General features: G+C 48.1%; 1 protein-coding gene across 2 annotated transcripts in view; it reads left to right on the top strand.

The window, feature by feature from the left end:
- The window catches only part of AP1M1 (adaptor related protein complex 1 subunit mu 1), a 28,605-nt gene that overhangs the window by 3,599 nt on the left and 12,995 nt on the right, over positions 1–12,011 (top strand). The window contains exons 2-6 of one of the 2 annotated variants that reach the window (XM_077859555.1): positions 2,028–2,184; positions 4,158–4,225; positions 5,895–6,025; positions 6,685–6,832; positions 8,422–8,457. In XM_077859555.1, coding sequence (XP_077715681.1) covers positions 2,028–2,184; positions 4,158–4,225; positions 5,895–6,025; positions 6,685–6,832; positions 8,422–8,457 — 540 coding nt within the window. The remainder of the gene's footprint in view (positions 1–2,027; positions 2,185–4,157; positions 4,226–5,894; positions 6,026–6,684; positions 6,833–8,421; positions 8,458–12,011) is intronic. The other variant, XM_077859554.1, reaches the window with a different exon arrangement.

The raw sequence follows: 12,011 nt of genomic DNA, 5'->3' as shown, positions 1-12,011 counted from the left end.
TGCAGCCCAAGCTCTAAGGCTGTCCTCACTCTACCTAACCAGTACCCCCAGGTCCCCCCATGGGCTGTGCCTCTCACTACCCTGTGGCTTCAGCCACCCTGGTTCCTCTGCTTCTATCTTTCCTCCCCCTCTGGCCTCAGTTGGAAGGTCACACCCTTGGGAGGTTCTCGGTTCCTCCTAAGCAAGTGTCACAATGCAGGCACCCTGTTGGGCCACCTGTGTCCCCAGGCCCAGCCTGGCATATGGTAGAGGGGCACAGTGCCTGCTCTTTGGATGCGCGGGCCTCTCTGCAGCCCTGGTGATGAAGGCGAGCAAAATAAGTTATTCGTTCCTTTGAGCACTCTGGGGACCTTGGGGCTCCCTGCCAACAGCTGTCCCCCCCCCCCCCCGATTGTGTACCTGGGGAAGAAGATGGGCCTTGCGAAGCCCAGGAAAGCAACATTTAGTGAGCAGAAGGGACCATGTAGGGGGTAAGAACAGGTTAGAATCCAGGCTCACCTCTGCTGGCTGTGTGACCTCAAGCAGGTGGTGCCAGGTTTCTGGGCGTCACTGTGTATCTCTGTCAAAGAGAGAACGTGTACCATGTTCCGCTTCGTGGTATATATCCCCGGCAAGGAGCATATGAGAGGGTGCACGGGAGTTCCTCAGCCCGGGCCTGGTCCACATGCGCATGAGCTCACACCCACTGGGTGCTGGGTCCCTAAGAGGCCTTCTGGACCTCAGCAGGAAGAGGGCACAGACAACGAAAGAGAAACCAGGAAAGAGATTCTCGTCTGGACTCTCTCTGATTCTCTCTCTGTCCTGGCTTTACACAACAAAAGTGGTGTATTTTGTGGAACTATGGGCTCTAAGGCCGGTGCTGCCCAGCGCGCCTGCTCAGCAGGGCCCCTGTCAGCACGGCGCTGTCCTGCAGCCCCGTCGTCCCAGGGGCTCTAGGCAGCGGCTCCAGACAGAGCCTGGCGCAGCCTTGGGCCCCCCTCGTCCCCTCACGGAGGGGTAGCGCAGGTGGACCAGACTACCTTTCTTTGATGAGTTCAGTCACCGTGCAAACCCGGGAAACTCCATCACCCCCTGGGGCTTCCTCACGCCCCTCGTGTCCAGCCCGTCCCCAGGCAGCCATTATGTGTTTTCTCTCACCGCCTGCGAGGATTTAAAGTAAGTGGGATCCCGTGGGACGGGATACGCCGTCTGTTGTCTGGCCCCTCACCTGAGAGCCCCCCGTGCTGCCGCCGCGTCAATAGTCATTCTCATGGCTGAGGGGCCTCCGGGCTGTAGATGGACGCAGCTCTTGCTCCCGTTCACCTGTTGAAGGACATTGGCCCTCTCTCCGCCTGGATCTATTTACAATAAAGCTGCAGTGGACATGTGCCTACTTGTCTTCACAAGGACGTACGGTTTCGTTTCTCTTGGGTAAATACCTAAGAGAGGAACAGCTGGGTCTGAAGCTAGGTTTACCGGTGTGAGAGCCTGCCAGACTTTACCAAAGTGCTTATCCCATGTTAAGTCCCCAGGAGTAGTGGACGAAGGTTCCAGATGCTGCATGTCCTAAGCCACGGGTTATGAAAGAGCGAGAAAGAAGAAACAGCAGCTCTATGACGGGCTTCTCCTCAAGCCACAGGGGAGTTCTGGTGGACGCCAGCACTCAGCAGTATTCCCTGAGTGTGAGTGGGCACCCTGCCTCAGGCAGAAGAGCAGGGTGCGTCAGCATGGGAAAGGCTCTGGGAAGGCTGCAGCGAGAGCCTACAGGTCGTCTTCACCTGGCATCTCCCGCTTGACTCAGTCCTGGACCGTTGCCCTGCATTCCCCTCTCCTGCAGAGCACCCGGTTGGCCCCTGTGATGTTCACTTTGGAAACTGCGGTCCTTGAGGAATTCCCTGGGGGATAGAGATCAGGCCTGAGTCTCTGATGTTCAGGGATGTGAATAGGGTTCCTGTGGCGAGGGAGGCTGGCGCTCTCACCCCCCCACCCCAGGCACCTGGCTGGGGAACTCGCAATGAAAGCAGTGTTCCTCCCCCACCTCCGCCCAGGTGCTCATCTGCCGGAATTACCGCGGTGACGTGGACATGTCGGAGGTGGAGCACTTCATGCCTATCCTGATGGAGAAGGAGGAGGAAGGGATGCTGTCGCCCATCCTGGCCCACGGGGGTGTCCGCTTCATGTGGATCAAGCACAACAATCTGTATCGTATCCCTTTGCTGGGGAGCCCCCAGGGGCCTTCCATTTGGGCTTGTGCATGTGCAGGCCCAGGGCTGGTTCAGGCACACCCTCCTGGAGCTCCCCGCGGCCTGAGGAGATGAGCAGGGAACAGACAGTAACAAGTGTGATGGGCGCTGGGAGAGGAGAGGGTATGGCAGGGGACCTCAGGTAGTCTGGGGATCCAGGAGGGCTTCTCTGAGAAGGGACACCTGGAGGAGACCTGCAGGAAGACCATGTATCCACTATCCAGAGCAGTGGGCAGACACCAGGAGCCATAGGCCTGGGAAAAGGCTCTGCAAAGGGGAAGTGAGGCTTATTCTGGAAGCCACAGTAGGGGTGGCTAGAGCATCGGGGGAGGGGGAAGGGCAGGCAAGTGGGGTATGGTGGGAATGAGGCCCAAGTGGTCAGCAACACCAAGGGGTCTCATAGGCCGTCACTTTTGACAGGAAGCCTTTGGAGGGTTTCAGGCAGATGGGGTGACATAAAATCAGATTTGCGTTTTCTGAAGGTTCCTGGCTGCTGAGCAGAAGCCAGACTGTAGGGGACAAGAGTTAATGTGGGGAGGGGACGAGGAAGCTGGGGTCATCCCTCGAGCCTTGCGTGCACATTACAATGAGGGAGGTCCTGGCCTGTGACCCTCGTCTGGCCGCCTAAGGTCCAGCCCCTGTAGCCTCTCTTTCTCCTTCCCCTCTCTCCAGAGGGCCTGTGAGGGGCAGCTCTACAGAGTACCGCTGGCAGCCTGTAACCTGGGAGTTGGCTGTCTGTGAAGCCACCCTGGGTCTGGGCGGTGGCTGCCCAGGTGTGCAGGTGGTGGTGGTGTGAGCTCAGTAGGAGCCGTCTGACCAGTTTCCAATTGGGTCCCAGTTTCATGCCTGGGCAGCCAGGGAGGAGATGGCAATGGCTCAATCCCTTGGGGTGCTGCTGCATGGCACCCCCTTCCTGCTCCCTAGTTCCGCTGTTGGGTAATAGTTTCCAGCAGGGCACAGCCATGAGAGCTGAAGGTGCCCACTACCCCTCCTTAGAAAGTGCCTGACAGGCATGTGGTCCCAGGCTGGAGGGAGGAAGCCAGCACTGCTTCAACTAGCCCAGCATCCATTTTCTGTGTCTCCACTCTCTGCAGGAAGTGTGGTGGACTGGCCCCTGCCATCCCTTTCACCTGGCTCTCATATCACAGCACTAGGGCCACAAGGCGTGTCATGACCGGGCACATCCAGGGCATAGCACACAGGCCTGCAGTGGAGGAACCAGACTCCCCGGGTGGCTTGAGGCCCTATAAGGAAAGGAACAGGAAGTGTCCAGCACATACTGTCCCCCTGAGGGACCCTCCCCTGTGTGGGAGGGAGAGTCTGTGCCACACTCTTTACATCACCTCAGTGAATCCATTGTTGGGCCTCCATCAAATAAGCAAGAAAATGAAGCTTCTATTTAAAAGGTTTGCTTTAGGAGCCAAGGCTTGCAGGAAGCGCGAGAGCCAGTGTTGGCCCTGGCTGCCTCCACTGGAGCCTAGCTTGGGAGCCCTGGACCTCAGGAGAGTCACATAAGCTTTGGGGGAAGGACCAATTGTGGTCCTGCCTTCTGCTCCCAGAATGAGCCACACTGCCTCCCCACCCTGGGCTGTTCACCCCACCTGAGGTGCACCCCCACTGGCACCCCGGACTTTGGCTCTCAGCCCAGATATCCCCTCCTCGGGACAGCCCCTCATCCCCAGCCCCCTGCTGCCTCTTTGTCATTGAGGATTCCCCTGGAGCTGAGACCACATATGCTAACTACTGTGTCCCAGGCCTGGCTCAGACCATAAGCTCCGTAACCTGCTGAAGGCCAAGTGAATGGCTGGGGCTTGGGGCGAGGGAGGCTCTGAGCCTGGGGTGCAGGTGGGGGTCCTTTCAAGATTGTGCTGCGCATCGGGGTCTGCTAGGCCTGTTCATGCCTCTGAACACTCCTTAACTGTGGCCGCCATGCAGTGGTTGCCACGTCCAAGAAGAATGCATGTGTGTCGCTGGTGTTCTCCTTCCTTTATAAGGTGGTACAGGTGAGTTGAGCCACAGGGGCCTTGGAGGGGTGTCCATAGGCCTGGCTCTGCTGCAGGCCTCCACCCACACTGGCCACCCGAGGGCTACAGCCTCCCTAGGGAGTTGTAGGGCTGGAGCCCCAGCAAATGGGAAAGGGGAGCTCCACCTGCCCCGTGTGTGGGATTTTATGGCCTTAGTTGTTCCTCTACACTGGTGAGGAGAGGAAAGTGAGCAAGAGGTGGAGCTCATGACAGGTCAGTGCACCCTGACCCCAGAGGGACAGCTGTGCCCTGCAACTGGCTGTGGAAGGGTGGAACATGACCACCTGAGAGTCAGAGTTTAGGGAGGTAGGCTAGCCAGGAGGAGGACAGAACCAAATTCTGCTCCGAGATGGAGAAGTGGTAAGAGCAGCAGGTGCAAAAGCCCTGGGGCAGGAGTGCATGTGGTATGGTGGGGTTGGGGGACCTCAGGCTGCCCAGTGTGCCCGGGATACTGGGCTGAGGTCAACCAGGTAGGCGGGGCTGGACTAGGGGGTCGGAGGCATACAGGGCCCAGTGAGGAATTCGGATTTCGTTTCCAGCCTGATGGGAGATGGTGGGGGACTTGAAGCAGGAGACTGACGAGACCTGATTAGGGTTGAGGTTGTCTGGCTGGCTGAGAAGTGGAGGAGGAACTTGAGGGCGGCAGGGAGGCCAGTAAGGACATTGCCATAGGCTTCCAGAGGAGAAATGGAAGGGCCTGGCTGGAGCAGGGGCTGTGGGGTTGAAGAAAGTGGAGGATGGGACCCAGGAAGCCTGGCATGGGCCAAGGAGAGCTGTTGTCCCTCAGGTGGTGCCATGTGCAGTTAGCCAGGAGCCACTTGCCTTAAATAAAGGGGAACGGGAGCCAGTCTGGATGATGAGGACATGGGGGCAGGAGGGCATGTGTCCCCCCAGGGAGCCCTAAGTGTGGGCTAGGGTGTAGGCATTTGTGCCGGAGCAGTGAGGCCATTATAGGAGTGACTTTGAGTAGAGGCCCAGCAGCTGGTCCTGGAGTGCAGGGGGGCACCATCGGACCACAAGGGGGCAGGGGAAGAGGGAAGGTCCTCTCTGCTGCATTTGGCATTTCCTTTTTGCCTCAGTGATTTTCCTTCAGTGTTCGTGCCAATGAAACTTCTCTCCCTTCCCTTCTCTGATCCTCTTCATCTTCTGTTGAACCAGAGGAAATGTGTCCGCAGCTCAGGGGAGTTGGCAGAGTCTGGAAGAACTGCTACTTCTGTCCCCAGTGGCTCTTGGCCCTCACCTGAGTCACTTATGACTCAGAGGCAAAGGGTGACAGTTAGAACAGGGATTAAAGAGAAGCTCAGATGGGGCCCTAGACCAGGGGCGGGGGTAGAGGGGCTGTCAGGGAGGAGAGGAGAGGTCCTCAGAGGTGGAGATACAGGGCTTCTTCCCAGGCCCCCTGAGGACGCCTGCACTGCCTACAGCCCGCTTCCTGCCTCTCAGTCAGCCAGTGCTGTCGTCCTGCCTGTGATCCCTGAGCCCAGGGCCTAATCTGTGGCTTGTCGCCAGGCCTGGCACATGGGCAGATGCAGCTTGTGGGCAAGAGGGCTGTGGGATCTAGGGCACAAAGGACAGGTGGCTTTGTGCAGGCGCTCCCCATCCTCCACCCTGGCTCACCCATCTGCCGCTCCTGCCGTCTGCACCGCAGGTGTTTTCAGAGTACTTCAAGGAGCTGGAGGAGGAGAGCATCCGAGACAACTTTGTCATCATCTACGAGCTATTGGACGAGCTCATGGACTTCGGCTACCCCCAGACCACCGACAGCAAGATCCTGCAGGAGTGAGTGGGCAGGGCAGGGACCCAGGCCTGGCGACAGCACATTGTGGGCTGCCACCCTGACCCATCCCTTGGGGCGTTTGTAGGCTCTCGGCAGTTCAGTGTCCCCCCTGGTGCTAGGCCGTGCACTAAATGCTTTGTCGCTCGGGAGTCACCAATATTTGTTTCCACCGTCCTACATGAGAGAAAAGCACATTCTTCTTTGCAGTCGTGTGCTTCACACTTGGGGGCAGGTGAATTAAGGACTTCCCATGCGAGCACTTCCCCTTCACTCTTTTCAGAGTCTGGAGTGCTGCTCCCTGTTTCACATGGCACAGAGGGGCACTCAGAGAAGCCACATAACTGGCCCACATCTCACACCTGTTGTTCCCCAAGTGGTATTGGGGTCACCAGCTTCTCCCCCAAGGGTCAGTCCCCTCTGCACATCGAGCAGAAGAGCAAATTCAGGTCCCCTCCTTGCACCATCCCTCAAGTGAAAAATGAACACTCTATGCTCATTGTAACTCAAGTTTGTCAGGGCTTTATGGACACATTGTAAGATATTCTTGTATTAAACAGCTCAGGTGAAACCAGAGCCTGCCTTTTCTGGAACCTGCTCTAGGGAGGGAATGTTTTCAAAATGTCAGTGCCTGAACTCCTTAACTCTTGGCACGGTCCCACAGGTACATCACTCAGGAAGGCCACAAGCTGGAGACGGGGGCCCCGAGGCCCCCAGCCACTGTCACCAATGCAGTGTCCTGGCGGTCCGAGGGCATCAAGTACCGGAAGAATGAGGTGTTCTTGGATGTCATCGAGTCTGTCAACCTCTTGGTAGGCTTCCTTTCCTTCCTTTTCTTTCAGAAAAATTTTGTCTTTTCCATGGTTGAAATAAAAGCACTGGGACTTTTAAAACTAGCAAGGCGCTGAGAGACATTTACTTTCTTTATGACAGCAGATCAGCAGGGTTCAGCTTAGGCCACTCATGGCTGAGCCTCTTTTCTCTCCACTAGCTTGTGTTCCTGTTTAGAATCAATGCAGACACATCGTGGCTGTCACTCTTTAAAGCAGTGTGGAGAGTTAGCAGAGTGTTCCATTTTCAGAAAGACCACCTCATTTAAGATTTATTAGCATCCTTTTGGACCTCATTCTGTAAATTCACAAACATGCACTGTTCTTTCCATGAAGCCGAGAGCGTAGGATGTGGTTCTGCAACTTGTTTTATTATTGTTGTTTGACTGTGTATGTTTGCTTTTTCCTTTTATTTTTTAAATTTTCACTAATAAAATTGACCTTCTTTTCTGTTAATTTCTGCACATGTACAGATTTTTGTACCCCAGTGCCATAATCAGGAGCTACATCCCCTCTAAGCCCTCCCTACTGCCGCCCTCGGCAGTCTGACCCTTCCGCCTCTCCCCCCACTGCTGGCAGCCACCACTCCAGTCCCTGGCACTGCACAGTTTCTCTTCCCCAGTCAGCCATGGTCCTCAGTCAGAATGTCCTCCTCCTGACTATTGTCAGAGGGTCCGTGGCCACCTCACACTACATCACAAGGCTTATGTCATTCACCTCACTTTACGTTGTCATGTAGGCGCTTTGTCCTCTGACATCATCACAAGAATGGTGGGTAACAGTACAATCAGGTGTTTTGAGAGAGAAAGAAACTACATCCACTTACCTTTTATTATAGTATATTTTTCTAATTGTCCCATTATAGTATATTGTTCTAATTGTCCCATGTCACAATTAATTGTGAATCTCTTACCGTGCCTGATTTATAAATTAAATTTTATAAATTAAAATTTATTAGAGATCTATATAGGAAAAAACATAGTATATATAGGATTTGGTACTGTCTGCAGTTTCAGGCATCCACTGGGGGTCTTGGAGCATATTTCCTGCAGATAAGGAGGACAACTCTAGAATGTTGTCTTTTTGAGATTGTCCTATGAATGGCATTGTACAGTATGTGGCCTATTGAGTCTGGCTTCTTCCTTTTTTTTTTTTTTTTTTTTTTAAAGATTTTATTTATTTGTTCATGAGAGAGAGAGAGAGAGAGAGAGAGGCAGAGACACAGGTAAAGGGAGAAACAGGCTCCCTGCAAGGAGCCCAATGTGGGACTTGATCCCGGATCCCAGGATCACGCCCTGAGCCAAAGGCAGATGCTCAACCACTGAGCCACCCAGGCGTCCCTGGCTTCTTCCACTTAGCATAATGTCTTTGAGATAGATCCAAGTTACTACGTTTACCAGAAGTTTGTTTCTTCTTATATTTATTTTATATCCTGAAGCATACCTTGTTTACCCATTCAACCTATTGAAGGACTTTTGGGTTTTTTTCCAGTGTTGGGCAGTTGTGAATAGAGTTGCTATAAATGTTTCACATCCAGGTTTATGTGTAGACAGAAGTTTTCATTTCTCTAGGGAAAACACCCAGGAGTGGGATTGCTGGGTCATATGGTAAGTGTATGTTTAACTTTATAAGAAACTGCCAAATCGTTTTCCAGAGTGACTGCACCATCTTTGCCTTTTCATCAGCAGTGGATGAACATTCTGGTTGCTCCACATCCTTGATCGGTGTTTTAATTTTCGCCATCTTAATCAGTGTGTCGTGTTAGCTTATCATGGCTTTAATTTGTAATTTCCCTAATGGCTAATGATGTTAAACACCTCTTCATGTGCTTCCTTTGTCATCCACATATCATCTTTGGAGAAGTGTCTTTTCATGTCATTTGAGTATTTTTAAATTGGGTTGTTTGTTTTCTGATTGTTGCATTTTGAAAGTTCTTTATATATTCTGGATTATAAATCTCTCATCTGATATGTGATTTGCAGATGTCTTCTTCTAGTCTGTCACTTGTCTTTTCATTCTTTTGGTGCAGTATCTTTCACAGGACAAAAGTTTTTAACTTTGAGAAAGTCCAGTTACCGATTTTTTGATGTGTGCCTTTGGTGCCATGTCTGAGAACTCATCACCAAATCTAAGGTCATACAGGTTTTCTCCTGAATTTCTTCTAATAGTTTTGTAGTTTTACATTTAGATCCATGATCATTTTGAGTTAAGTTTTACATAAGGTACGAGGTTTATATGCATTTATTTTTGCATGTAGAACAGTGTTTTGCAGTTGTTCCAATATAATTTTTTGAAAAAACCATCCCATTCTCCATTAAATGCTCTTGTATTTTTGTCAAAAAGCAATCGACCATATTCATGCAAGTCTATATCTGGCCTCAGATCTGTGTATCTGTTTATTTGCCAATACCACACTGTCTTGATAACTGTAACTTTATTACGTCTCCATCAGATTATGTGATTCTTCCAACATTCTTCTTTTTTGAAATTGTTGTAGCTATTTAGTCCCTTTGTATAAAATTGTAGAATCAACTTGTCTCTATCTACAAAAAGATCCTACTGGGATTTTAATTGTTATTTTATTAAATAACTGTATTAATCAGTATGGAAGAAAACTGTTATCTTTAGTATATTAAGCTTCACAATCCAAAAACGCTGTATGTGTCTTTTTCTCTCTAGGTAGGTCATCTTTGATTTCTGTCATCAACATTTGGTAGTTTTTACTACCTATACATTTTCTTTAGAGCTATACCTAAGTATTTCATTTTTTGAAGGTATCGTAAATTGTATATTTTTAATTTTATTTGGTAGAATTAATTTATTTGATAGTGAAACTATCTGAGTCTAGAAATTTCTTTTTCAGGTTTTTTTTTTTTAAGAGAGGGGAGGGGCAGAAGGAGAGGGAGAGAGAATCTTAAGTAGGCTCCACGCCCAGTGTGGGGCTCAATCTCACAACCTGAGATCATGACCTAGGCCAAAAGCAAGAGTCAGATGCTTAACCAACAGATACACCCAGGCATTCCTTTTTCAGCATATTTTTAACTACAAATTTCAATCCTCTTAACGGTTATACGATTCAGGTTTTTGGTTTCATCTTGGTTGAGTTTTGGTAGTTTATTTTTAAGAAGCTGGTCCGTTTTATCAAAGTCATTGAGTTTATGTGCATAGTGTTTTTTGTAGTATTCCCTTTAATGTCTGCAGAATCTTCTTGATGTCTGCAGGGTCTGTGCTTATGTCCTCTCTTTCATTCCTGATATTGGTCATTTATGTCATTTTTCTTTGTCAGTCTTGTGAGAGCCACCTATTTTATTGATCTTTACTAAAAATTGGTTTTTTATTTCATTGATTTATCTCTGTTGTCTTTCTGTTTTCAGTTTCATTGATTTCTGATCTTAGCACTATTGTATCCTTCTCTGTGATTTGGGTTTATTTTGCTCTTCCTTTTTTCATTTCTTAAGTTGGAAACTGAAGATACTGATTTGAAAGTTTTCCTCTTTTCTAATATAAATATTTAATGCTATAAACATCTAAGTAATTCTTTAGTTGCATCCCATAATTGATATGTTGAATTTTCATTTTTGTTCAGCGTATGTTCAAATTTCCCTTGAGACTTCCTTTTGACACATGGATTATTTAACGAAAAGTATGTTAATTTTTAAATGTTTGCAGATTTTTCTGTTTTCTTATTGTCACTGGTTTTTAATCTAATTGCATTATTGTCTAAGAATATACTTTTTGTAATGTCAATTCTTTAAAGTTTGTTAAAGTTTATTTTAGTGACCCAGAATATGATCTGTCTTGGTGAATGTTCCATATGCACTTGAAAAAAAAAGTATATTTTGCTGTTGTTGGGGCAAGTGTTCTATAAATGCCAATTAAATCCTGTTATTTGAGTAGTGATATTCAATTCTTCTAGCTTTTTTTTTTTTTTTTTTTGCTAATTTTCTGTCTACTGGTTCTACCTATTACTGACAGTGTTAAAAGCTTCAGCTATTAATTATAAATTATGTCTTTGCTTAGCAAATTTCAGCACTGTGCTGATAGGTACAAGCACATTTCAGGTTCTTATGTTTCTTTGGTGAACCAACCCTTTCTTTTATCATTACATAATGTCCTTCTTTATCCCTGGTAAATTTTTTGTTCCAAAAACCTATTTTGCTGTTAATATTTTCACTCCAGAGTTCTTTTGGTCAGTGTTTACACATTATATGTCTTTCTGTCCTTTTACTTCTTTTTCTAATCCTTTTATTTTATTTTCAAAGATTTTATATTTTGGTAACCTCTGCCCCCAATATGGGGCTCAAACTCACAACCCTCAGATCAGAGTCACATGGTCTACTGATGAGCCAGCCAGGCACTGTATCTTTTTATTATTGACTTGACTGCATCATATTATTTTGTAGACAGCATATAACTGGGTCATTTTTTAAAGGTTTTTATTTAAATTCCAGTTAGGTACCATATAGTATTAGTTTCAGCTGTCCAGGATAGTGATTAAACACTTCCATATGTTACCTGCTGCTCAAACTGGGTCATTTTTTGAAATCTATTTTGGGAGTCTCTGTCTTTTAATTGATAAGTTTAGAGCATTCAAACTTATAATAACTATTAATTTGTTAGATTAAATTCTCCGTTTTATTATTTGTTTTCTTTTTGTTCCCTGTATTTTTCATTCCTTTGGGGTTTTTTTCCCCTATCCTTTTATGGTCTGTTTGAATATTTTTGGCATTCCATTTTGTTTCTTCACTGTGGTTGTTACTATACCTCTTTGTATAGTTTTTCTAGTAGCTGTATTAAAATGCATACTTACCTTTTCATTGTCTACTTAGAATTAATATTTTACCACTTCAGTTGGAATCCAGAAACTTTTCTACCCCTTGATGCTAGAGTTGTCCATATATTCGTCTAGATACATTGGAAACCACATCAGACCATATTAAGATTTTTGCTTTCAATTCTCAAACATACTTGAAAGCAATCAAGAGGAGAATAATAACAGTCTCTGATGTAACCCAGACATTTGCCCCTTCCGTCGCTCTCCCTTGATTTCCTGATTTTCCAGGTTTCCTTCTGGGATCATGTCCCTTCCACCTAAAAAGCTGCTTTTAGCATTTCTTTTGGAACAGATCTACTTGGTTTTCCTTCATCTGAGAATGTCTTC

This window comes from Canis aureus, chromosome 19 (assembly GCF_053574225.1).
Source record: "Canis aureus isolate CA01 chromosome 19, VMU_Caureus_v.1.0, whole genome shotgun sequence".
NCBI classification, from domain to species: Eukaryota; Metazoa; Chordata; class Mammalia; order Carnivora; family Canidae; genus Canis; species Canis aureus.
This window is presented reverse-complemented; position numbering and strand designations above follow the sequence as displayed.